General features: G+C 47.2%; 1 protein-coding gene across 2 annotated transcripts in view; it reads right to left on the reverse strand.

Annotated features, from left to right (window-relative positions):
• Window positions 1-3067: 3067 nt before the first annotated feature.
• The window catches only part of INTS9 (integrator complex subunit 9), a 59043-nt gene continuing 35476 nt past the window's right edge, over window positions 3068-26634 (reverse strand). The window contains exons 11-17 of one of the 2 annotated variants that reach the window (XR_001877323.1): window positions 23586-23757; window positions 18643-18767; window positions 17270-17437; window positions 6729-6827; window positions 5355-5492; window positions 4164-4404; window positions 3068-3992 (exon numbers count right to left, since the gene is read on the reverse strand). Coding sequence is in view for 1 of the 2 variants with exons in the window: in XM_017830498.1 (XP_017685987.1) it covers window positions 4228-4404; window positions 5355-5492; window positions 6729-6827; window positions 17270-17437; window positions 18643-18767; window positions 23586-23757 (879 nt within the window). In the remaining variant the exon portion in view is untranslated. Of the gene's footprint in view, window positions 3993-4081; window positions 4405-5354; window positions 5493-6728; window positions 6828-17269; window positions 17438-18642; window positions 18768-23585; window positions 23758-26634 lie in introns of those variants that run through there. The other variant, XM_017830498.1, reaches the window with a different exon arrangement.

Below are 26634 nucleotides of genomic sequence, written 5' to 3' on the forward strand. Positions count from 1 at the left end.
CTCTCTTTTCCTTCCTGCTGGTTTTTTTCTTTGCCTTCCCTCCCAAGCAGCCTCTTCCTCCGTGGTCACTTGTTCCCTCTGTTCCTGCCCTTGCTGCTGCTCCCCTGGGAAATGTGCCCTTTCTTTTCCCTGCTTCCTTGGGGTAGGGATTTGTTCATGCCTGGCTTTATTTCCAGGAGAGGTTTCAGGGAACCCCCAAATTATTTTGGTCCCGCAAGGATGCTCAGCCCAGGACCTGCCTCCCAAATTCCTGAGGTCTCTACCCAGAATACTGCAGGGAAGCTGGAATGTCGCTGGCAGTGAAGGGCACAGAAATCCTGGCTCCAGGGAACTGGCCTGGTTGGGAAGCTGTTTTGGGATCTGGCTCCCCAGGGAGCCCCAGCAGCATCTTGGGCACGGGCTCAGCTGAAGCCGATTTGATCCGGAGGCTTTTCCAGCCCTGGGGCAGCAGATAAAAATCTCCTGGAACTGCTGTGCCTGGTGAGAGGAGCCACAGCACCACGGCTCCCGTTCCATTTCCTTTTTGCCTGGGTGAGGGATTGTACCTTGGGATGAGGAAGCAGGCACTGGGGAGAGGAGGAAGCCATCAATCCCATTAGTGATTCATTCCCTGCTCCCGGGAGGGAGGGCGGTGAGAAGTGCTTTACACTCCACTCCTCTGCACTACAAAGTGCCCTCGATGTTCCCCTTGGGATGACACATTCCTTGATAAAAAGCAGTTCCACTGGAATTGTCCTGTTCTGCCCATCAGTGCTATAAAATCCAGCAGCTCCCGCCAGAGCCCAGGAAAGGACCTGCTCGTTCCTTCCCAGCTGAGATGGGCAGCAAGAGGGAAATTACTGGGTTTGGGTTTTTTTTTCCCAGCTGGAAATGCAGGAAAACACTCCTGTGGGGCCGGACACCGGGAGCAGCCCCAAGCCCACACCGGGTCTGTCATTCCCAGGTGGATTTTGATGAGTGTTTTCCACCCACGAGCCGGAGCAGCAGCACAGCTTTCCTGGTAAAAGTGTTTGGGACTGGGATTGGCAGGGAAGGGGGAGCACTGGGGCTGCAGGGGCACAGAAATCCCAACATCCAGGCCCTTTTCCAGAGGGCACTGCTGGGCCTGTGCTGAGCCATGTCTGGGCTGTGCAGGATTTACACCTCGGGCTCGCTGCCAGGAAGGGCTTTAGGGAGAAAAATGGGATTTTATCCCTGGTGTTTTAAGAAGTTTATCTGGAATTCGTTGCCAGGCTGGAAAGCAAAAGGGCTGCTGTGTTTCCATGGGTGGGGAAGTGGGGAAGGAGAAGGGAAGGGAAGGGGAGGTGAAGGAATGGGATCCTCAAAGGAGGGGTCACAGTTCATGGATCCTCAGGAAATGGGGTCACAGTTCATGGATCCTCAAGGGATTTGAGTCACAGTTCATGGATCTTCAGTGGATGGGGTCACAGTTCATGGATCTTCAAGGAACAGGGTCACAGCTATGGATCCTCAAGGGATGGATGACTGTTCACGGCTCCCAGGTGACAGGTAACTGGGACCTGTTTGATCCCACCTTTCCCACCCTGACCCTGCCCAGGCAGGGACGTGCAGCCAAACCCAAATCCCTCTGCTCCCATTTCCCCACATCTCCCCAAATCTGAGCTGCTGATGGGACACAAATCCCCCAGTTTGCTCCAGCTTCCCTCTGCTCACCACGTCCAAGTGCCCACAGAGGTGACAGATCCCAGGGACAGATCCCTGGGTGACAGATCCCTGGGATTGTGTCTGGATATGAACCTGGAATTAAACAACTTGCTCCATCAACGGAGAGAAAACAGGAATCTGTTCCATAAAAGCCATCTGAGTGCAGAAAGCTGATTTTGACCTTCCCTCCCCATTTCTCCTGAGCCCTGGCTGTGCTGTGGGAGCACAGGGTTGGGAATCTCACTGGGAATTAATCCCCTGCCCAGCTGTAAACAGCCCCTGCTATTTGTGTTTCATTTGGGGAGCAGCAGAGAGAGGCAGGAGGAGCTCGGGGTGGGATGTGGGATCCATGGAACAATGGAACAGGGGCCAAGGGCATTTTTTTTCCCCTTTCTGGAAGAAAGAGAGTGAAACCAAGAACCTTTGCTGTTCTTTTCCCAGTAAACTGAGCATCTCTGGATAAACCCATCCCCACTCGTCCCCCTGCCTGGGCTGCCATGGTTACTCTGCAGGACTGACCCAGCACGAAGAAATGCTGCTGCTTTCCCTTCCTCTGTGCAGGAGGAACAAGCCCTTCCTTTTGCTGCTGTAATCCTGATCTTCCATTAAGGATTCCCCCCTCCCCAGGATGTTTATTTTTCCAGCAGGCACGACCCTCCTGTTCAGAACAAAACAATCCACTCTCAGGTGCTGGGCTGATGGAACAGCAAGAAGTTTCCCTGCTCACAAGGACAAGAAGAGAAATTTAAGAAAAAAATCTTCTCATTTTTACTTTTTCCTTCTCAGGAGGGTGGGAAAGCCTTAGGAAAGCTGTGAAGACCATGGCAACCTGGGATAGTGGAAGGTTCCCTACCCATGGCAGGGAGTGGAACGGGACGAGCTTTAATGTCCCTTCCAACCCAAACCATTCCATGATTCTATGAAAACAAAGGCTCTGGGGCAGTGGGATCAACACTGGAGGTAAAAGGCAGAAAGATGAGTTTATCCCATGGCCTCTGTGCGTTGGGAATAATCCCTTTGGAGATTTAATCACCAGGTGAAATATTCCCAATTCTTTTATTCCATCTTTAAGTGACAGTGAAGAAGCTGAGCTGCTGCAAATGCTGCAAAACCCTCAGGAGGATTCATGTTACTGCAACAAGTGTTTTATCCCATCCATGATCCTGTTTCTCACACACAAAGTGAAGGTGTGGATGCTGGGATCTGTGCATCCAATCCACCAGAAATCCTTAATGGGATGTGGGAATTCCAGTGGCAAAAGGGTTTTATTGCAGGGCTGTTCTTGCCCTGCCCCAACCTCCCCAAAGCCATCGACTGAAGGAGCAGTTGTGTTTCACAGGGCACAGTGGATGTGGAATGGGCGTGGAGATGCTTTTACAAACCCTGGGATGTGCTTCCCCCCTTGGCAGTCTCACTAATGCTTTTTATTTTTTTTGACACCAAATAAATACAAAACAACCCAATAAAAAGCAAACAGCCGTAAATCCCAGAAATCGGTCGCCCGTGAAAGCAAAACTATTGACTAAGTTTAGGCCCCCAAAATATGTGATTTGGGGAGGGAAAACCCTCCCCAGGTCTGCAGCACAGATGGCTTTGTGTGAATGACTCAGTGTTCCACCCAGGATTTGGGATGTGGGGGCCGGAAGGACAGTTTTTTGGAAGGTAGAAACAAGAGGCACTTAAATCTCCAAGGTTTTTTATGAGCACTAGGAATGTAACCACTTTATGGACTCCCCTAAGTGTCCTCCTGAGGTATTTCCTCCCCTGATGATGGAGGAAACCAGCAGGAACCAGCTTTAGTTTGGCTCAGTGAAGAGCTTGGAGCTCCATGGACAGATGTGGTTATAAGAGGTGAAGCTGCAGCATCAACAAACACCTGGAATTCCTAAAGGATAAAGCTTTTCCAACATCCCTCTGCTTGTGCAGGGAATGGCCAGGCCCTTCCCACATTCCACATGTCCATCAGATCCCCCTTTTCTGCTTTTATTTCTACAATCTTTGCCTCACCAGCTTTCTGATCCTCCTCGTGCCAGTGCAGTACACGTGTCCAATGTGGATGGAGGACAGGAAAAACTGGATCTGGTGACTGGGAAGAAACAGTGGGAGGAAAAAGAAATCTCTCAGGCCATTGTTTCCATATTCCTACAGAGTTTTGTCAGGGGAAGGACTGGGGCAGACACTGCTGAGGGTCACACAGAGGAGCAGCAGTTTACCCTGGTGCTGTACACACGCACTGGAGTTAATTCACTCTGCAGTTCGTGGCTCCTGGAATATTCCAACTCCCAATTTTACACAACAGGGATCTCCTCCAAAGTATTCCAAAACAGCTTGAAAATAAGATTTAAAAAATAGAAAAGCATATAGTTCAATATTTAATGAAGAAGTCAACGCATTACGAGTAAATTCTAGGAGACAGATATTAAAAATACTTCCTTGCTTCTCCATGAAGGGGAAGGTGGTTTCTTGTTCTCTTTGAATCCCCAAATCCAACCTCTCACCAGAGAGCTCCGAGTCTCCCCGCTCTGGGCTCTCTCCTTGCAGGAGCAGTGGGATGTCCAGGAGCTAAAACTTCTGCAGGAATTTGAGGACCAGGTCTCTCAGTTTGACCCTCAGAGGCTCATCATTGTCACAGATGATGTGTGTGGAGTCCTCCTCGAGCTGGATGAGGGTCTCGGCCTCCTGCAGCAGGACAATGTGGCCCTTGGCCGTGTCCTCCACCTTCACGTCGCTGAACCCGTGCTGGGGTGGGGAGGGGGGAGAGAGGGATGTTACCACAGCTCAGGAAAACAGGGAGAGATGAAAACCCAGGGCGCAGGGGAGAGGATGAATTTCATGGAATCATGAAATGGTCTGGGTTGGAAGGGAGCTTAAAGCTCAGCCAGTTCCAACCCCGACCTTCCACTAGCCCAGGTTGCTCCGAGCCCCGTCCAACCCGGCCTTGGACACTCCCAGGGATGGGGCAACCACGGCTTCTCTGGGAATTCTATTCCAGCCCCTCACCACCCTCACAGGGAAGAATTTCTTCCCAATATCCCATCTATCCCTGTCCTCTGTCAGTGTGATCCGTTCCCCCTTGTCCTGTCCCTCCATCCCTTGTCCAAAGTCCCTCTCCATTTTTCTTGTAGCCCCTTCAGGTACAGGAAGGCCACAATCCTGCCTTTTTTCCAGCTATTTTTCTCCCAGAAGTCATTCAGACAAGGACAAGGCTCCTCAGAGCAGCAACCAACTGCCTGTAAGCTCAGCCACTAAATCCCCCATCCTGCAGCTCCCCAGAAAGCTGCTCCACCAGTGGAGACATTCCCAGGATCTCTTTTTCACTTGGCCACCTCCCTCTCACAAAACTTGTGGAAATGTAAACGCTTTTGAGAATTCCTCCCCACTGTTGAAATTTACTGGAAATCAGCTGCTGAATCCCAAAAAAGTTACGGGGGGAAATTCACCCACCCAGAGTGACCCAAAAGCTCTGCTTCCATGGGAAACCAGGAGGAAATGACTGACATGAAACCTCTATATCAGGACTCCAGAGGGGACTATTCCCTCCAGGCACATTCCATGGAATACTTTGCTAACCCAGCCCTTCCCCACTGCAAGCTACACTAGAATTATTTCCCCCCTCTCTGCCACCAAAGCAGCACATCTGAGATTAACAGAAATCTGCTGGATCCTCACTTGCCACCAGCAATCCCCACCTTTTCCAGAGTCTGCACAAACTGGTCCACAGGAATGGAGCCGCTCAGCAACGGCTTCAGAGCTTTACACTCCGGCACATCATCACTCACTCGCTTCCTCTTCTTGCTGGCAGGAGGCTGGGGAGGCTTTGGAGGGAGCTGGTGGATGAGAAGGTGCACAGGGGAAAAAAAAAATCACACTCTGAAGGATGCAACAGGTTGAGAAATGGGCAAGTTCAGAGAAATACTCAGGGAAGGAGAAAAAAGGGATGTCAAGAGAACGCTGGCCTTGGAAAATGAGTCTTCAGGAAGAAGTTGGACAGGCAGGGAGGGGGTGGCAGCTGCTGCAGTGACTGGAGTCACTTCACCAATCCCACCATTTCCCTGTTGGTTGGTGGGACTGTGTGCTTGGATCATGTCATTTGGGAATTAATCACTCAGTTAGATGATGCTGGGATCATAAACTGAGTTTTGGGGCTTGCCTACACAGGGGCTCTGCCTAACTCCAGAGCTCCCAGGCTCAGCCAGTCCTGACAGGTACCACCGGGCTGGCTCAGCTCCAGCCATTTATGAGGGCTCTGGCATTTTAAGGCCAGGTCTAAGTTTATTTGGCAGCAGGAATCTGAGTAAATGAACAACACAAAGGACAAAGCAGCCTCAGACCAATTCCACTGCAACAGTTCCATTTTCCCAGCGCTGCTCGGTGTTTCTAGGGAACAGACTTGGAAAGAGAAGGACAGTCTGTCTGCTGTGCACTGACACAAACCCTGAACCCATCTCTCTGTCCCTGCACTAAAGACAATTCCATCCTGGGCCCTCTTCCCAAGCATGCTGGGCCCAGGAGGAGAAGGGCTCTTCACTGAGTCCCTGCAGGCTCGTGTATCCAAGGAGAAAGGGGACCAGGACATCACCTCCTCCTGAGGAGCACTAATGCCAGGAATTCCAGTGCCAGCCTGAGGGAGGTGGCAGGAAGGGATGTAACATGTTGTACAAGGATGTACAACCTGCCTCCTGGGGAACAGGACAACTGAAGGCACAGTCCCTTCCCAGGTCTGATGTTCCAGGTCATCTCTCTCCACTGACCCTCAGCTCAGAGTCCACGGGAGACTGACTGATGCTGCTCCTGGTTATGGAAGAGAGCAGGATGATTTGTAGCCTCCCTTCAGGAATAATCTCACTTCCCCTTTTATCTCAGCCAGGCACATGGCCAAGGGAAAGAGGGCAGAGAGATTTATTTGCATCCCACTCCCCACTCCACGTGTAATTCCTCACTGGCACAGCCTCGGACAAGGATCTGCTCCGGTGGGGAAGGAGCTCCTCACGAGGACAGCTGAGATCCCAGATGACAGGAGAGCCAGGTAAGGATATTTTTCCCCCTTTCCCACTGTCCTGTACCTGCAGCACGTGCTTGTTGTCCTTGGTGTGCAGCACAGCAGAGACTGTTGCCAAGGAAATGCCAGGCTTGATCTCCAAGGGCACGAGGGAATCTGCGAGCTGGAGCAAAAGGAGATTTTGGTCAGCAGGTGAGAAGCTCAGAATGTGCCTGAGCCCAGCTGTGATTTAAACTGGCAGCAAGGTGTTTTTAAACAGGGACTAGTGAACTGTGAACATAAACCCACTGATACAGTGACAGAGGGCTCCTCTTACCTGCCCAGCCCTCCTTCCAGCTCCTAAAACTATGGATTTCATAGTGGGATCAGAGGTTTTCAGTGACCAGGGCCGGTCTCAGAAACCAGAAAAAATAAAGAGAATCCTTGTTTAAAAAGGCAACTTCATTAATAATTTTGATTAGTGAAGCTAATGATCTAACTCAGCATCATTTATAATGTTTGTTACGTGGATGGGCAATGAAAAACCAAAGTGAGTTTCCTTCAGTTCCTGACTGCAGAATAGCTGGAAGTAAAGGATTTGTCCTTAAAAACCCAATGGCTCTGTTGATTACTTTGAAATTATTCCTTACAATGCTGCACAAAAATTCTTCCCTGAAAGACATAAAATTTAGTCTTGGCTACACCTTTGGATCCAACGTCCCAGACCTGGCTCTTCAGGTACCAAAACGCTGCTGAGCTCCCTGGTCTGCTGCAAATTCCAACCATGCAGGTGATCACTCAGTCACTGCAAACCTCTAATCCTTGTGGATACAGAACCAACTGAACTTGACTCCAAAACACCCCACTTCTGGGCCTAATCCTTTTGCTATCAGAGCACTGAGAAGGTTTTCCTCTTGGCTTTCGTTGTGGCAAAGCTCAGCTACTTTTAATGACTTCTGAAAATCTCACCCACTACTATTTAAGGCTGCAGGAACGTTTTGAGAGCACCTCCTTGCAATAACACATCTGGTGTGTTGGAAAAAACACAGGCTGCATTAAAAATCCCTCAATTTTGTATATATTCAGACCTGGTGAACCTTAGAAATCCAAAATTCAGGGATTGCTGTCACTCTGGGACTCTTCACAACGTTTAAAGCAGGCCATTTTAGTACAGCCTTCACAGTTTGTTGTTGAAGGCTGAGAGAATGAAAATATAATGATAATCACTGCTTCAGATTTCTCCTGGGACCTAAAAATAGCAACACTTTGCAGCAGTGTGTGTTCTGCACTTGGCTGTGGTCGAAGGCACTTCCCATTCCCACCACATCCCAGAGGGAGATCGATACAAAGTGGGATCTAATGAAGAGCAAAGTGACAAACACCGTGAAGGGAAAGATCTTTAAAAAAACAGGGAGCTGCTCAGAATCGAAGTCTGCTGCCACTGAAATATCTGGATATGAACGTCTGTGCAGGTTTTAACCACGCAGTCGCTGAACAGCAACACTTAAATTATTAACATCAGAAAGCCAGTGAGACAGACACTGGTTTTTATTTCCTCCAAGATGCTGCTGCAGCCCACAGCCCTCTCCGTGTGCCAGCCAATCCTTTCATTATAGAAACTCACTGACCCAAACCAAAAGGGTCATTTAATCACATCCAGTAATTCACCCTCCAAGGCCAGACAGCTCTGCTGTACTCCTTTCTGCACTCCTTTCAGCTGACCTCCTGCACACAGAAATCACAGAACTCTTCCCAAAATGCTGCATTAAAGGAACCCTTTTCACAGGGACAGCAAGTCTTGCCTGCACTCCAAGCTACAGCCACTCCACGTCTCCCCTCACAGGCTGTTTCAAACTTTAATTCCCCCTTTGTAGCCAGGAAAGCCGTGGCTTATTTCAGGGTTGGATTTGTCCAACTTGCAGCTGCTGGATCTTGTTCTGCCTTTGTGTGTGAGATTGAAAAGCCCCCCACCACGCAGCAATAAATGAGTCTTCCTTGCAGTCATTATCACGAGCCTGGGGTCACATGCTGGCACCAGGAAAGGCACAAAAGCAGGGACACTGAGAACTAACAGCACATTAATCAGTCCCCTGCCTATGGATGAGCACTTGGACTGCCTTAAGACAAACTTGTGTGTGCACTATTTCATTTCTTAGCTCGTCCACCCATGCTAAACCAGAGTAAAGGCATTTTTACTGTTGAATCTTTGCTGGAGGGATTGTGTTTTCCTCAACAAAATGGGATTTGACACACACCATGTGAGCCCAAACACCATTGCTGGCCAAACTACAGTTGTTGAGAAAGAAGAACACGGGTTAGGCCACTCCTAAGTCTCTACTAAGGCCTTCAGCAGGGACAGGTTTAAGTTTGCAAGTTGTCTTCAGTCACCAGCCAAAAATCCTCCTGTTGGCAACGAGGGGCTGAACAAGGGCTGGGGATGGACCTGAAACTCCTACAGTAAAAAATAAAACTGAGGCTGAAAAATGAGTGAATAAAATCAGGGGAGGACCAGAATTTTAGCACATGTGAGGGATTTTCCCAGGGACAGACAACCAGTGTTTTAACGGCCAAGTTGCAGTGATTTCTTCCTAGATTTTGGGGACACCTCTCCAAACTTCACCTCTGGGGAAGGTGCAGGAAGCCTGACCCAGCAGGGAGAGGCAAAGTTTGAGCTGAGTGGGGTGAGCTGGATCTTCACCCTCCAGGACCAGGACAAAGAGGGAGCACAGCAAAGTTCACCAGGAATTAAAACCCCCTCAACTTTCAGGATCTGAAATCACCATGTGTAAATCAGATTACACCCCGTGTATTCAGAGAGGGACCCAGCTGGGTTTTTACATCAACACTTAATGTGTTTTTTTTCCCAGATTTGCAAACTGCACAAATGTGTGATCTCTGCATTAGAGGTGGGAGCCAGAGCTGCAGCTCTGGGTCAAACCAGAGAAACCAAAGACATGAAACAGAGCTGTGACACCACTGGGCAGGACAGACCCCGTTTGGACTCAACACCCTGCAAATCCTCAGGAAAAATAAGGCAAAAAATGAAGTTGTGATACATTCCTCGGGCAGGGATCAGTTTTGTTCAGCTTGTGCAGTGCCCAGTCTTGAGGCTACTCCCAGTTTTCATTAATGACCTCAGCAGAGATTGAGGAGAGTGTTCAGAAGGTCCCACTGGAGCTGGTAGAGGCACCTTCAACAGATGAGTTCAAGAACTGGAGTGAGAAAAACAAGCTGAAATTCAACAGCATGAAATGCAAGGCCAGAGACTGGGCTGATACAGAGAATTTCAGCTGCTGGAAAGGACAGAGGTGAGGGGTCCAGGTTTATTAGTCCATCCCATGAGAACTGGGAGTGACACAGCCGTGGAAAAAGTCAAATTAAACCTCAGAAAATATCAGGTAATTCTTGCAGAGATGAGCCATCACTATTATATTGAGCCCAGCAAGATCCCATTTGAACTACTTGGAAATTGTGGGTAATTTCAGCTCAAGTAAGATATTCTGAAGGGTAGATTGGGGCAGGAGAAGCTGCCTGGTAAGAGGGAACTAAATGTCTCGGCAAAAAGAAAGCCCAAAGGGAGAATTTGATTATTCTAAATGAACACCACAGGGAAAATACCAACAAAAGGGGAAATGTATTTATGTTAAAACATGGTGTTAAGCATAAATGTGTGCAGGCTAGCAGTGAGTATGTGTGGGCTGGAAATGAGGAGGTTTCTGGCCATCAGAGACAGTGGGGGTCTGAACAGCATCGAGTGGGAACAGCAGGGGCAAAAGTCTCTGTAATTTGGAGCCGGAGCTTTACATTTTTTTGAGGCACATTATAAAGACTATTAGTAAGTGCAGCTGGGTTCTGGCCAGGTAATCCCTGAGGGCACTTCCATTTCCAGGTGGGAATGGTGGCTCACAACCTGAGGGCTTGCCAGATTTGAAGAGACTCTTAGCCACATCCCAGGCCCTGAACAGGATGGAAGTTGGATGAGACAGAAAAATATCCTCTCCCAGTTATTAGAGAAACCCAAGGATTTTAAGATCCTGACTTCAGGAAAAGTCTGACTTCAGATAAAGCCCACCAAGCCCTGGAGATCAGAGTTTATTCATAGAGGGTTTTATAAAAGCTAGTCCTCAACAAAACCTAAAAAACCTGCTTTACCTCCATCCCTCCACTCCCCTTGCTCCTCACACACAGCAGATCCAGTTTCTGGAGGCAGAAAAGCATCTTCCCAGTGTATCTCTGATTGGAAAAGATTACCCAAATATTCCACCTGTTTTAATGCAGTGCAGCAGCCCTTTCACAAGCAGGGAGGATCTGTAGAGTCAGTTTTGTAAAACAAAAAGAAAAACCATGGTCTTCATCCTGTCAGTTAAATTTGGGTGGTGATGTGAGGAGGGGAAGACAATTTACCTCATCTCCTACCTCCCTGCCTCCTCTTATGCCTTCACTTTTTAAGAACCAGGAGCTCTGTTGTCCAGCCCCTTGTAACCAGACAGAAGAGATTTTAGTGTGGGCAGGAGAATCCAACAGATCCAGCCCTGGCTTTCTTTATACCCCCCCTGCTAAATCCGGGTCTGAGTGCAGGAATTCTGCAAGTATCAGATCCTGCAGAGGGAACAAAAGATGTGTGGTCAAACACCTGGAGCCAAGGGGAAAGGGCTGGAGATTTAAATATTCCTGTGGATTCCTGACCAGCAAGCATATGGAACATGCTGCAGGCAGGATGGGAACTGGGGAATCTTGCTAATGAGACTTAAAGGAACAAAGGCTTTTCCAACAGAGAAGAGCATCCCAGAACTAAGGGCATCTGTCTGATCATCAGTGGGCAATCTGAGTCACATTTGTTGGGGTTTCAGCCTCACATTTTACACAATCCAAGTGGTTTTAGTGGGCTAATTCAGTTGTTAAACAAAGCCCAACTTAATGGATCTGCCAATTGCTGTGGATCTCCCCAAATTCTCTGTGGAGCAGATTTTGAAGTCTCATCAACTTCAGTGGATGAAGAATCGTGCCACAAATAGCCAAGGTTTTGGCTAATTATTACTGCTTGCAAATCTTAACTTTGGGCTTCCCCAGAGCTGACATCCAGTGGAGAAATAAAAGAGGCAGAAGGGGTAATCTGCAGTTTTGAGCAAGGAAACCAAACCAGTACTGAGCAACCAAAAGGGAATAATCCCATCTGGGAGTCCAAGCAGTAGGCTCAGGACTACCACTGTGGCTTTTTGCCAAGCCTGTGCCAAAAGACAGTTGAAGGGGGTATTTAAGAAGTGTAATGAAGCAGATTTATGGCTGGTTAATGAAGCTCTTCCCCAGTAGCTCGGGAGCAGGGAACAGTTGTTTGAAGAACTTACAAGAGGACAGTGGAAAACAGAACCAGCAGAGGCAGAAAACAGCCTCAGACTGGAATGAAAAATGACAGGTAGGGGAAGCAAGGACATGAAATATCTTCAAAGTAAAGGCAGGCAGCTTGCAGATGCAAAAGATGAGTCATTTGAAAGATATAAAAATGGCATAAATCAAAATATTCAAAATACAGTAACCAGTTTATGGGTCAGAATGTCAAGTCAGGATGTGATGTTGTTGTTGTTGAAGCTGGTTGGGAAGAGAGAGGTGACTGCCTGGCTAGAAAGGAGTGTTATTTTAAAGCCAGCCATCAAAAATGAAAGGAAAAACAAATCCAGACATTAATGTAGGCAGGCAAAGGCAGGCTGGGAGTAGGAAAGCAGATCCCAGTTTCATCTAACTAAACAGGACAATCTGTGGATAAGAGCAACCAGAGAAAAGGTACAGCAAAAAAAAAAGAAAAAAAGGCAAAGGAAATGAAGGATAACACATTCCAAGCTCACAAAAAATGGGGAGGAAGGGGCAGAATTCCTCGAATGGCCAGGAGGGAAGAGACATGGGAATGAGGTAGGAGACAATTTTAGGAAGAAAATGAGGGCTGATTGCTCTGAACACCAATCAGGAGGACAACAGACTGCTCTGGGTCTGCCTTTGTCCAGGAAAAGGTTGGTAAAAGCTGGGACAAGAGCAGCTGTGGTGGAATGTCAAAAGGAGAGGTCAGTTGTGGTGGAATGTCAAAAGGAGAGGTTGAACTGCTAGAAAAAAAGGAGAGACCCAGACAATTTTACAGTGGATTCAGTGAGCTTGGGGCTGCAGGGAGGGATGAGCAGCAAACAGGCAGGTTGTGTTTAATTTACTTTGTGTGGGATTGTGGCCCAGGGACACCAGGGGGAATAGTCAGGGGGAAAGGAACAGAGAGGTCGTGAGATTGGACAGTGTCAGCCATTATTGGCAATATCGGTGACTCCCTTGTTTTGGGGTCACCAAAATAAGCTGAGGGTCAGAAGAAAGTCAGAAATCAAAACTCCTCAGTCCCTGATACCCGAAGGAAGTTGGAGAAGTAAGATAAAAGCATAAAAAGAGAAGTCAAGACAAGGGAATGGGAGGGTGGAGTGAAAGCTCCATAACTCTAAGAGAGCCCAGTGCTGCTTCCCTAATTCCCTCCGCAGTTTCCCTCCATGCCAGGCTGTGTCTTGCACATTCACACCCTCCCATACTGGGCTGTGTCCTGAAGAACTTGCAAACAGAGTATTTTAAACACACAGAGCCCTGGGTGAAGTGTCTGCTGCCACACCAAGTGATCCGCACCATTGTTCAGCTGTAATTAAACTGCAGGCACATTATTTGCTCAAACACTACTGTTTAATTTTATCTGTTTGCTCCAGAAGGTGTTTTCCATTTTCCCATCGTTGTGCCATGAATAGACAATGCCTAACCAATTTCCAGGAAGCAGTCTTTTCTTTTTTTTTTATTATTATTATTTTTTAAAGTGAAAGGCAGATGCTGGGAAGAACAAATTAGTTCAAGTGTAAAGGTTTCCACAATCCCTCTGAGAGCCATTCCAGCCTGATGCCTTGGGACTGTTAAAACCTCTCTCCAAACAAAGGCTGCTGTGAGTGTAAATCTCATTATCATACAACAGCCCTGCTTGACCTGCCTTTGCTCCTCGGTGAAGTGATTGAAATGTAGACAAGCTCCAGCAGTAAAAGTAAATTTACATTAGTCTGACAGGCCAGAATCTGAATCACTGCAACAGTTTTGCAAAGGGAATTTCACACCACCAAACCCTCAGTCTGAACTGACTTGAAGCCACTCTGAGCCTATTCTTTGGTTTCCAGAAACTGGAAGAATCCAGACAGAAGTTAGAGCACATCCCCGCTGGGAAGGGGCTGTGGATTCAGGAGAGGGCCCTGATCAGGACTCCACTGCAAGAGCCTTTCTTTTATGAGTGTGAATACACACAAATCCTTACCCTGGAGCAGATCTACCAATGACTTGTTTTTCCAGGGCGGATTTCATCAGTCCATGTTGAGCTGACATGGGTTTGACAAATAACAAGCCACTGCAAGGTTCACTGGGAGCTATAAAATACCCTTTTCAGTTGCCACTTGAGCCTTCCCTGAACCCCAGGGCTGGTGGCAGCCTGAATGAAACAAATGCCCTTTCCTTGTAGTGTAGAAATTCCTGTATGTTTAGGAACCCCAAAGAGTCTTCCTGGATAAACTACTGAAAAGGGGACATTAAGCAACAAATGCTCCCCACCAGGGAGCCTCATGTCCTGTCTGCAATCCTGTCTTGCACACCCCACTCAGTAGAAAGGGAGGTTACACTGAGGTTTTGCCATGACCAGGTAGATCCCTGAAAAAGAACCAGCAAGGTCCCTCTTTGAGGGTGATTTGTAAATCCTGGAGCTGGGGAATGGCATCCCATGAACAGCCCTGAGCCCCAGCCTTGCTCTCAGGAGGGTCTTTTCAGGAGCATCGTTACAGAGCAAGGAGCTTTTGCAACACGTTGTTCAGTGTAGCTTTGGAACCAGGGAAAATCATGGAATGGTTTGGGTGGGAAGGAACCTTAAAGATCATCTTGTTCCAATCTCCTGCCCTGGCAGGGACACCTTCCACTATTCCAGGTTGCTCCAAGATCCATCCAACCTGGGCTTAGACACTTTCAGGGATGGGGCAGCCACAGCTTCTCTGGGCAACCTGTGCCAGGGCCTCACCACCCTCACAGCCAAGAATTCTTTCCCAATCTCCCATCTCTCCCTGCCCTCTGGCAGTGGGAAGCCATTCCTTGTGTCCTGTCCTCCATCCCTTGTCCCAGGTCCCTCCCAAGCTCTCCTACAGGCCCCCTTTAAGTACTGAAAGGGCACAATAAGGTCATTCCAGAGCTTTCTCTTCTCTGGGCTGAACACTCAGCCTGGAGAACACCTGGACATGGAAAATTACAGGAGATGTTTCTTCTTCCTGAGCACAGATTGCTTGGAAATTAGGTTGTTAGGGTAAAAAAAAAAAAGGCAATTTCTGGGAATATTCCTGCCTGTGCAGGTTTCTGCTCAAACTCTCCAAGACAAACTGAAAGCAACAGAAACCAGCCCTCATTTCCTTTGTGCTTCTTTTCCCAGGTTGGTGACTACCACATTCCCTACAGAGCATCCTCTCTCCCAGCAGTTTTGGGAAGGGCAGGAAGAGCTGGTATCCACCCCCTTCAGAGGTATGACACAAGGGACAGGCTCACAAGGGCTCATTTTCACTCTCACAGCTCAGGGGAAAACCCAAAGCTTCAGTGAAATCTAAATAAGAGCTGAGCCACCGGCTGCTGGATTGAGGATTTGTTTTGGTCGTGCTGGCTTAGGTTTCATAGGATCCAATAAAGATGCAAATTTCCCAAACAATTAAATATCCAGGCCATGATGGAGCTGCATCCAAGCATATTTGCTAATTAACCCCCCCCCTCCTTGTCTCCAAGCAGTGGGCTGGGCAGGCTCCCAGCAGAACGGGTGTGAAATGGTGGGAATGGGGGTCAGGGGCTGGCTGAGGGATTTGTCACCAGAGTCCCAGTTCTGTACTTCATATTTAGCTCAACTAAGGGTCCCTCCTCCCTCTGCTCCCTGAGGAAAAGTAGACTCACTATTCGAGTTTCCAAACCTGCTTGCAAAAAGCCACTGTCACCTTTGATCCAAGGACACATTTGTGCTGATTGGAGTGTCAAAAAAATATTTTAAGCTCGTGTCTGTCGGAATGTGGGTCAGCCTTTGTGAGATGGGTACATTTGGATTTGATTTATGGGGTTAATGAATCATTAATAGATGTTGTGGGGATAAGTAATCCACATTTTAGATGCCTACAAGCAATCCATTAACCTGCTGGACTTCTGCAGCCTGTAGGAATTAACCATTTGTTGAAATTGTTGAAATACAAATGAGCCTTTTCACTGCTTCTTTAACATATGGCTGAACACTGCTCCTCACAGGGAAGGGTATTTGCAAGGAAGGAGAAAGACACCTCCTGGCTACCAAGTCCCAGATTCCTGGGATCCTTTCCATGACCCTGGGGCACTAATTCAAACTAATTCACACCCATATTTAAACTGGAGGTGACTGGTTGCCTCACCTGTGGCTTGCAGCGATCACCCTTTGAATTGTAGATGTGATATCCTTGCAAAGGACAATTCACCTGAACATATTTTTGCTTGCCCACTATCACAAGAATCCCAGAATGGTTTGGGTTGGAAGGGACTTTAAAGATCATCCCATCCCACTGCCTGCCATGGGCAGGGACACCTTCCACTAGCCCAGCTTGCTCCAAGCCCTGTCCAACCTGGCCTGGAACACTTCCAGGGATCCAGGGGCAGCCACAGCTTCTCTGGGCAAGCTGTGCCAGGGCCTCCCCACCCTCCCAGCCAACAATTCCTTCCCAATACCCCAAATAACCCTGCCCTGTGGTAGCGAGAAGCCATTCCTGTCCTGTCCCTCCATCCCTTGTCCCAAGTCCCTCCCCAGCTCTCCTGGAGCCCCTTTAGGCACTGGAAGAGGCTCCAAGGTCTCTTTTCCAGGCTTAAGAGCCCCATCTCTCTCAGCCAGCCAGTTTTCAATTCCCATTAGCTGACACACTGAAATTGTCTCTCAAAAATGCTTTTTTCTTAGCCCTGCATTTGACAGAACATGCTTTACAAGATCACAGTCACCAGTAAACCCCAACCACAAGATTCCTTTAGTCAAAGGCTGCAAATATCTTCAGAATGAACATCTGTAGTTCTGAGGCTGCACCTCCAGGGCTGGGGGCAGTTCTGGGCCCCTCAGACAAGAGAGACATGGAGGGGCTGGAGTGTGTCCAGGGAAGGGAATGGAGCTGAGGAAGGGGCTGGAGCAGCAGGAGAGTCTGAGGGAGCTGGGGGGGCTCAGCCTGGAGAAAAGGAGGCTCAGGGGGGACCTTCTGGCTCTCTGCAACTCCCTGACAGGAGGGGAGAGCCGAGGGAAGTTGGGCTCTGCTCCCAGGGAACATGGGGCAGGAAGAGAGGGAACGGCCTCAAGTTGCACCAGGCAAGGTTTAGATTGGATACTGGGAACAATTCCTTCATGGAAAGGGTGGTCAGGCATTGGAAGGGGCTGCCCTTGGAAGGGGCAGTGGTGGCACTTGAGGACACGGTTTAGTGCTGACCGTGGTGCTGCTGCAGGTTGGCCGACGGCCTCGATGACCTTAAAGGTCTTTTCCAACCTTAGCAATCCCGTGATTCCTACAGGGGCTGCTGAAGCAGCAGCTGGGATTTGCGGCCCCCAGCGCAGTCACTCACGTCTGGCATGATCTCGATCTTCTCGTAGCGGCGCTTGTAGGGCAGGGTGAGCACCTCGGCGCGGCGGTAGGACATGGCCGGGGGCTGGCAGTCCACCATCAGGTCCGTGCGGTGCGACTGGGTGGGCGGGGGCTGCGTGTACTGCTCCGGGCACACCACGTGCAGGGGCTGCAAAACAGGAGGAGCCGTGTCCTTCATCACCCTTTGGGCATCAGCAGTTGCCATAAGGAGAGAAAAAAAACCCGAGAAGCTCGAGTAGCTTTTTCTTCCAAATCCTTGTTGTCTGAACTGGGAAGTAAACGGCTGTAGTGGTGAAGGCCATCCCAAAATTGTCATGGAGATGTGTTAACATGCAAGGGAGGGCACTTGGTGTGTTCAGCTGGAGAAGAGGAGACTGAGGGGAGACCTCACTGCAGTTACAACTTCCTCAGGAGGCAAAGAGGAGAGGAGGGCCCTAAGCTCTGGGGGGACCACTGACAGGACCCCAGGGAATGGGCTGGAGCTGTGCCAGAGCAGGTTTAGGTTGGATCTCAGGGAAAGGTTCTTCCCCCAGAGGGTGGCTGAGCACTGAACAGGCTCCCCAGGGCAGTGAGCACAGCACCAAGGCTGCCAGAGCTCAAGGAGCATTTGGATGATACTCTGGGGCACATGGTGTGACTCTTGGGGTTGGACTTGATGATCCTTGAGGGTCCCTTCCAGCTCAGCATATCCTGTGGTTCTGTGAAAAACATCAGCACAACAAGCAGCTCTTTGAGTTTTCATGACCTGTCAGAGATATGTTGACAGAGCAGAACCAGGCTGGTGGCCCCAAGGATCACTGCAGGATTTAAGGAAGGCAAAGGAGAAGACAGTGGTTCTGCAAAGTGTTTTGGAGACAGCATAACACACCAGGAAAAACATGGGAGAAGACGCTTATCCAAAAGCAGGCTGTGGCAATTCTATCAGTTGTGCAGCGACAAGGCAGAACAATGAGAGAAAATGAGCCAGGAGGTTTGGAAGAGTATGTGTGAAGTATCTCTTGAGTTCAACAAGCTGAGGGCAAAACACAGGGAAAAACTCAGCCAGAAAAAAAATCTGGGTATTACTTTAATTATGTCATGAGTCAGAAAGCAAATTTCAGTGGAAACAAGGGAGATGGACAAAGAGAGGTCACTAAAGCCCAGAAGAGTCAAGGGGGGAATGCAGAGACTACAAGAACCCTCTGGCCTTTTTCCCAGACCTCTCCCAAAGGAGAGCTCAATGCTCTGTGATGTCTCATGGAAAAAAAAAAGTTGTTGTCCTGATTTTTGTTTAATGTATCAGTTGTTCACAGTTGATTTATTTATTACAAGTGTGTGAAGAAACATGGGAAAAGGCAAGAGAAAAATCCTTACCTGGACTTCTTTGAGTAATTTAGACACCTGAATAAAATTGAGCCTTGTGTCAATGGGACAGTAAACACATTTCATTGCCAAGGGCTGATACGGAGCCAGAGCATCCAGGTAAGAGAAATCAGGTTCTGGAAAGAGAAATGTTGGAAACACTGAATGTTTATTAACAACAAACATGGCCCAATCCCTCTCAGACTCCACATTCAGGAATTAAAGGAGCTGTTGTTCAGCAATGTTAATTCTGTTACACATCTCTCTTCCCTTCCTCCTCCCCTCACCCATTATTTTCAATTAATTTGATGAAAATTACGCCCACAATTAGTCTTCCCTTAATCAAGCAACAGAGCAACACTATTCCATTTGAACATGTTACTGCATGATTTTTTAAAGCAAATTTAATCATGACACAAACACCACCTCTTCTTTTTAATCAGATCCTGCAAAAGAAGGCAAGATGTGTCATTTTGGGTCTCATAAGGTAACCCAAATGGCAGCCTGGTTTTCACTATGATAAAAATGCAGCATAAAGATCATATTGTTGTGTGTATATATATATATATATCTTCTTCTGAATCTAAGTGCCAGGTTTAGACTGGTGGAAAAGCAAAGGGCCTTTCATTACTGACTTTTAAAAATCAGATGAGAGGTTTGCCAGGGAAAAGTCATGCACTGAATGGGCTCTTACTCACACAGAGAGAAATAAAACATTGACAATATTACAGAAAAAGACAATTTTTTGGGGAGTGGATGACAAATGTAGATCTCAGGTGACACAGTGTAGGGTACATGTCACCTCTTGATTCTGGGGGGTCACCAACTAATGATGTGGAAATGCTTATGCCAGCACCATCTACCTGATAATTGTGGGAGAGAGGACACAAAGGGAATGGTGGAAAAAGGCAAACTGGTATTAGCTTGATAAGGACAAAGGAAAAAGGGAAAGGGATGCATGAAAGCCTTATCTGCTGGATTATCCTGAACCAAAGGACACCCTGCAGGGTGAAGTGCAGTTCAAGCCTTGCTGGAGGCTTTTCTCTGGTACCTGCTCAGGCTGTGAAAGGAGGAACTTGAAGGAGACTGAAATTCAGAGACTTCACTCTGGATTTAACCAGATGTTCTTCCCTGAGCAGAGCACAGGGCTGGATTTCTCCTGCAGACAGCAAGGGAAAATCTCCTTCAAATTTCAGCACCCAGCAGGAGATCCAACATAAAGACAAGTTAACTGCTCTCCCAAAAATCTGCTGCTGGCTGAGCACCAGTGAGTGATGGGGGGATATTTACCCTGGGAGAGCGGAATATGGAGCCAGCCAAGGATACAGGAGTTTGGAGCTGTTAAAGGGATCATTTTCCCAGATTTAAAGCAATTGTCTGGGAACATTAAAGTGAGAAATATTAACGAGGACATCTTACAAGATGCCCCAAAAGCCATGAATCCACAAACATGAAATACAAATCGTGCTGGGCAAAAAGCCACGTTAGTTAAAAGCAGATGTGGTGGTGGCAGTGAAACAAAGCCTAAAAATATCCATGTAAAAATGGCATTTAGTGTCAGTTAAATTTAACAGCAGTGAGCAGAAGTTTAAAAATAGGAATACTGGGAAGGCAGCTAGTTGAAGAATGATCAGTGATCAGTTAGGGTTAAATCAGAAGACATTTTAAAAGTCATAAGGGGAAAACAGAAAGTTTAAGTCAGGCCGAGCTCCTCCGTTAGAGATGTGACATGAAACAGAAAAAATTAAGTTAAAAAAGTCATCAGAAGGAAGTTTTTCCATCCCATCTGAGGAGATTTGAGGCAGCACCTGCTCAGATTGAGTATTTCTGAGTCAGAGGCTCAGATAATGCACAGACATGGATTTTTGATCCTGCAATCCCAAACGGCTTCCAGCCCACAGTGAGTCTCTGGACAACTAATAGGAACGTAAGAGCCTTGGAAAAGTGAGAAATTCTAACAAGGGAATTCTAACACAGGGCTTGGAAAATCTTCACATGTGAAAAACGCAACTTGAGCTGGTCTCAGCTCCTGTGACCCACAGGACCTGCTGTTCTGAAACCACCACAAATCCAAAGTCACCTGTCCGATGGCAAACTGTGCTTGTCAAGGACACACAGTGACTCTTCCTGACAGAATTACAGTTTTTTTTCCCCCAAGACTCCTGATTCACTGCTGTGTGACACCGAGTTATAAAACCTTCCCCTGCACAGCACTGATGTGCCATGAGCTGGTTTAAGATGTCCAAGGGAGCTGGTTTTTAAGGCATTGCTGCGACCAGAGCAAGAAGCAGCTTCTTTGTACCGTGTCTCCTTCCAGAATTTCTTTGTGGCTCAGTGGTGTTCAATATTTTTAATCAATAATCTACTCAATACTGCTCCAGCAGGAATGTTTGCAATGACAGGAGCCAGCAGAGCAGCACCACAGCTCACTCACAGCTGGGGTCCTGCTGCTGCTGGTTTAATCCATATTCTTGTAGTTGTTTTTTACATCGCAGATTGGAAAGGTGGAGACTACCTGGCCCCTGTGGACTGAACAAGCAGTGTCATCATTAACAATGCTGGATGGCCTGTAGTTTAAAGGTCTTAATTATTAGAAACCAGGAAAAGCTCAAATGTCATCTGCTCTCACAACTGCTTCAATGGTTCTTTCACAACCACAGATTTTAGCTTAAACCAGAAAAATAATAAAATAATAAATTAACATTAATTTAGTATTAATGTTATTTTATTGGGTATCAATGCTTCAGATTTTCACTGGAGTTACCAAGAACAGAAGAATTTAATCTTCTGGGAATTTCTACATACATAGATCATAGAATATTTTAGGCTGGAAAAAACCTCTAAGGTCACTGGGTCCAGCTGCCAAGCCCACCACTAAACCACGTGGTTTTGTTCCAGCTGAGGCATCTTTTCTTGAGGGAAGCCAAAAGTCTTTAAAACTGAGGTTGCAGAAGTAGTTTAATTTGGGTAAACCTGGAAGAAAGGGACAATTTCTACTTCAAATATTAAATGGAAAAAGTAGGACTAGGAGTAGAGAGTCAGAAGGAAGTAGGAACATCCTGCCCAGTGGAGGTGCCTCCAGACAGAGACAAAAGCCACGGACGGATGAATTTAGGAAACGAACCACCCGGAATCGCTGTGCACTCCAAGGTCACCCTATCAAAGCAGCTCTCAACTGGTGCTTTATTTGAAGTATAAAGTGGGAAAAAAGTCTCCAAGACCATGACCTGATGCACCCACGGGTTGTTAGGACTGACATTCCAATGCCTTTAACAACCTGCCAGGCTCTGACAGAAGTGCTCGACCGCCTCGATCCACAGAGGATTAGGATTTAATACAGAAAGGTCAACTGCCTCTTCCCTTCAAGAAGACACAGAATGAGAGTTCCTGCCATTAAAGGCCAGTTTCTGACACCCTGGGCAGCACACTCAGAACATGATTAATGCCACTGATTCCCCAGGGATTCATGAAATGCACACCCCAGCAAAGGCTCTGCACACGCGGAGTGGAAGTTCCAGCCAGAGCAGAATTCACTATTTCCAAGACAATGCAGATCTATTTTGCAGTTTTACCAATTACAGTAATTAGGGCTTGTCTCCTGAACTACCTCCAGGGTCAGGAGGGATGGCACTGCAGCAGCTGTGGGACCACACAACATTTCAGCACAAACAGAGTCTACATTTAAGTGCCCAGCAGGAGCCCCCTCCAATCTCCCCTCCCCTTGCACAGGGCTAATTACACACTTTTAATCTCCCCAAATTGGTTCAGCAGTATCATGATACTGTGACACTCTTTGGTGTCAATATTATGAAAGACTTAAAGGGACTTGCTTAAAGAAGTTAGAAGGAAGGAAATAACCCTTTCCCAGCCCTCTTTGCTTTAGGACATTTTGTGCTTTCCAGCAGTTTTCCTATTCACTGAGAAGGAAAAGAAGCTTAACAGCAGGACTCCATCCCACCCTTGCTGTGGGAGTAGTTTGATCCATTACTCAGGATTCTCCTCCCCATCACTCTGTCCAAGTCCCAAATCCACACCTTTTTTACCTGGGTAAGTTAAATATAACACACCTCCCATCACACCAGAGCTGGTTAGACACAAAATCAGTAGCAACAGCCTAAAGGATTATTATTTGCCTTCTCAGATCTGAAGAATTCCCACTGTGGGTCCTGTTTGGATGACACACCAGGTATAAATACACCTGGACATCAGTTTGAGGGAAGGCCCTGAAGTATTTTTGAGCAGGGCCAGCACTAGAAGCAGACTGAGGGAAGTGGAGGAACTTCAAAGACCTGTTGTGCTTCTGAGGCGTTGGGAAAAAACAGCTGCCAAAGCATCAGCCAGAGCTGCACCTTCACCTTCAGCTACAAAGGTGTCTGCCAGCCAAAAAGCATCCAAGGAAAAGCTCAACCAAAAGGGAGGAACAGCCCAGATCCCACTGCCAGGTCTGTGTGGGGGGCACACTTCTGAAGCAGCAGAGACGACAGAAACCCCTCCAGAAACACTCTCTGGTTGCCCTGAGGTTTTGATGAAAGGGCAGGAGAAGGGATGAGGAAAGGTTTGTGGTTCCAGTGGAATATGGAAAAGAAGTGTTTCTCCTTCCTGACGAGCATCAATTAGGTCTTGCCTGGGTTTAACTTGCAGCCAGCTGCTTTTAATTCAAAACTTCATTTCCTGTAGGCATTTTACTGCTGAGCAGAACAAAGCTCTTGCTCAGACGTGGCAGGAACGGGCTCTGCAAGGCAAAGGTTGGCTCTGCAGGGCCACAGAGAATTAAATGGCACAGTAATTACATTTGGCCCTAAGGTCAGTCCTGGGGTCTTAATTTAGATAAGTTGCTGCTGAAGTCAGAAACTTCTGCCCCAGAATAAATGAGTAAAGCCCCAGGGATGTGGCCACACTTAACCGGAGAGCACAACCTACTGTTAATTTGCTAATGAGATCAGCATTTCACTTACCTGTGAAGATGACAGTGTTCAAGCTGGATTTTCCCCACAACTCCATGAAATGCACCACATCCCCAAACCTCAGAGAGGGATGCCCAGTGAACACAACACAGGGCTGCTTGAAGTCATTGCTGAAGTCCCCGTGGATGCTGGGATAATGCTTCAATTTGTTTGTCTGAATGAGCTGAAATAAAAACAAAAACCCAGACATGACCAACTTTTCAGGCCTGTGGGCTTCAGTGTGTTTATTTACATGAGATTACGAATATCCTACAGTTTATTTCTAACTTGATCACAGAGTCCCTTCCTGCATATCCCTCCGATTTTCCAACAAATTCGGTCATGACTGTCCTAAATGTTATGAAAAGGAAGTCAGAGCATGGGGCCAGGTGCCTCCAAGTCCTTGCTCTCATTTCTTTGGTACCAGCAGTTGGTGACTGAGAGGAAACTCTGCAAACACTCCCTTGCTTAGAGTTTCCTGGAGTGAACAGAGAGCTCGGCTGCCAAATTCAAAATAAGCTGCTTTCTCCTCTTTGCCATGCCTGCAAAGAGCTCCAGGCACATGTTTAACCTGCTTTTCTTCCATCCCAGCACTACCAGGCACTTGTGCCTTCAGCAGAATGTTGCCACGAGCTTTGTTGGTCTAAAGGGTTCCCACAAAGTCAAATCTGCTGAAAAAGAACAGCCTGACTTGCCCTTCCTTAACTATCTCTGAAAACAGTGATAAAAATGAATTAGGAGCAATAAGATGTCTTGCAAACAGTGCAATCAGCTCTGCAGGTGGAACAGATTTCTTTACTGAGATGGAGTTTATTTATCAAGGCACTTTTCAAAGAGTTTTGCTTTATTCCTCCTGCCACTGTTTTCTAATCTGCAAAACAAGCTGCAACTTAAAAGCAATTTAATAAACCAGTCTGGGAAGCACTTTCAGGCAATATTTGGAAGTTTTTTTCTCGGTAGGTTTATGCTTCCATCTCCAGCTTGAAAATAAGTGTAAATACAGTTTTCTTAAAAGGCATGTAATTTAACACAGGAAATCACACACTGAGCAACTGAGAACAGACACAGAGATAAAGAGTGGGAACGAGGGGAATGGGGCTTCCCTTGGGAGCCAGTGTTTAAAGGAGGTTGGACTGGTCATGGAATCCCAGAATGGTTTGGGTTGGAAATGCTGGAAAGGACCTTAAAGCTCATCCAGTTCCACCCCCTGCCATGGGCAGGGACACCTTCCACCGTCCCAGGTTGCTCCAAGCCCTGTCCAGCCTGGCCTTGGACACTTCCAGGGCTGGGGAGTCCACACCCTCTCTGGGCAAGCTGTGCCAGGGCCTCCCCACCCTCCCAGCCAAGAATTCCTTCCCAATATCCCACCTAAACACTCCCTCCTTCAGCTTAAGGCCATTTCCTCTTGTTCTGTGTTATTTTTTACCATGGCAGACCTAACTCTGGATAATGTGCCTACTTGGAAATGAAGAGAAACTGAGAATTCTGATGCTTCTCTAAGTCTCTTATCAATTTATGCACTCCAGAACTTATGGTTATCACACAATCCTGCAGGTGGACACAGCCTGTGATTTCCATGGGTCATGGAGGATGTAGAAAGGGGACTATACTTCACTGCAGTTTACAAGTAATAGCTAATTCCTATTTAAACTTCAAGAGGGAGATTGGAAAAAAACCATCCAGCAACTGCTCTGGCAGTTGATATGCACTGAATCTCAAAAACATTCCTGCAATTAAGGCTGGTAAAGATTTCTGATTAACACATCTGGCAGGCAGGATTTAGAATCTAAACTTAGCTTCAGTAACACAAACTGCAGTTTAGCAGACAATGGGCCAACTGAGTTTGAATCCATAAAATCCTGGCATTTAAATGAACTTGTAGGAAATGACCCCAAGAAGCTTTTCCGTGGTTTGGTTGGGTTTTTTTGGGGGAAGACAAAAGTCTTAAAACTGAAGTTGCAAAAGTAGTTTAATTTGGGTAAACTGGAAGAAGGGGACAATTTGTACTTCAAATATTAAATGGGATATGTGACATTCCAGGGCAGAACTTTGCCAGGGACAGGCAGACAGTGAAGTGAAAGACATTTCTATAGCTACTATTTATGTAACACACTCCTGATAATCACAAAGTGTTCTTCCTCTTTCACAGGCTCCTTCAAATGATATATATTTGTGTGCAGCATTCAAATCTTTGTGAAGATGTGAGAGCAGCACTCCATGTACAAAAGCACTGAACAGCTTATTTCCCTGCTGTACCTACACAAATGTTCACTGCTTAGCAACATAAAAGCTGGATTCTCTTCAAAGCATTATGGAAGCTTCAAATTCCCTCCTATTACTTTGGAAAAGAGACACAGGGTCTCTAATCCACTTTTCAGGGCCTCGTTGGTGATGATTTTTTTTTCCTTTATCTTTTCTTTTTACCTTGAAAGATCTTTCCTGAGAAGTCCAGTGAAGCTCCATAGTTTAGCTCCCAATCTCTGGCTCTCACAGGTGGACAGAGCAGGGGTGAAAGGCTGCAAAACCAACTTTGGAGACATTCTGTCCACTCCAGTGATAAAGCAGCTGGTGGATTTTAGTGCCTGCAGCAAAGCCTTCCCTAATTACCCCATCCAAAAACTATGAGGCTGAAATGCAGGACAGGCCCAACAGAATTTCACAGATCATTAAAGGGACTGAATCTGTAATGATTTGTACTGGTTTTTTTTCCTCTGTGCAGATGAGCTGGGGTGTGTAAGCACAACAGCCACGGTCAGATCTCCAACCTGGGCCAAAAGCAATGCCTGGCATTGAGCCAGCCAGGATTTCCACAAGCTGGAAAGCAGGAGCAACACTCAGAGCATCTCTGCACAGAAAGAACCACTGTTGACTGAGAGCTTAAGAGACAGAGGCTGGTAAAGCACTGAATCAAGACTGAGAGCTGTGTTTTTTCTGAAAATCCCAAATGGTTCTGCTTTCCTTTAAAGCTGTGGGCTTGATTTACAGGGTCAGCAACTGCTGCTATAAACAGGATAAATCTCCAGAGCCTTTGTGTACCCTTTGTTGAAGTGAGCCAAAACAC

This window comes from Lepidothrix coronata, unplaced genomic scaffold (genome assembly GCF_001604755.1).
Source record: "Lepidothrix coronata isolate B3197 unplaced genomic scaffold, Lepidothrix_coronata-1.0 Scaffold179, whole genome shotgun sequence".
NCBI classification, from domain to species: Eukaryota; Metazoa; Chordata; class Aves; order Passeriformes; family Pipridae; genus Lepidothrix; species Lepidothrix coronata.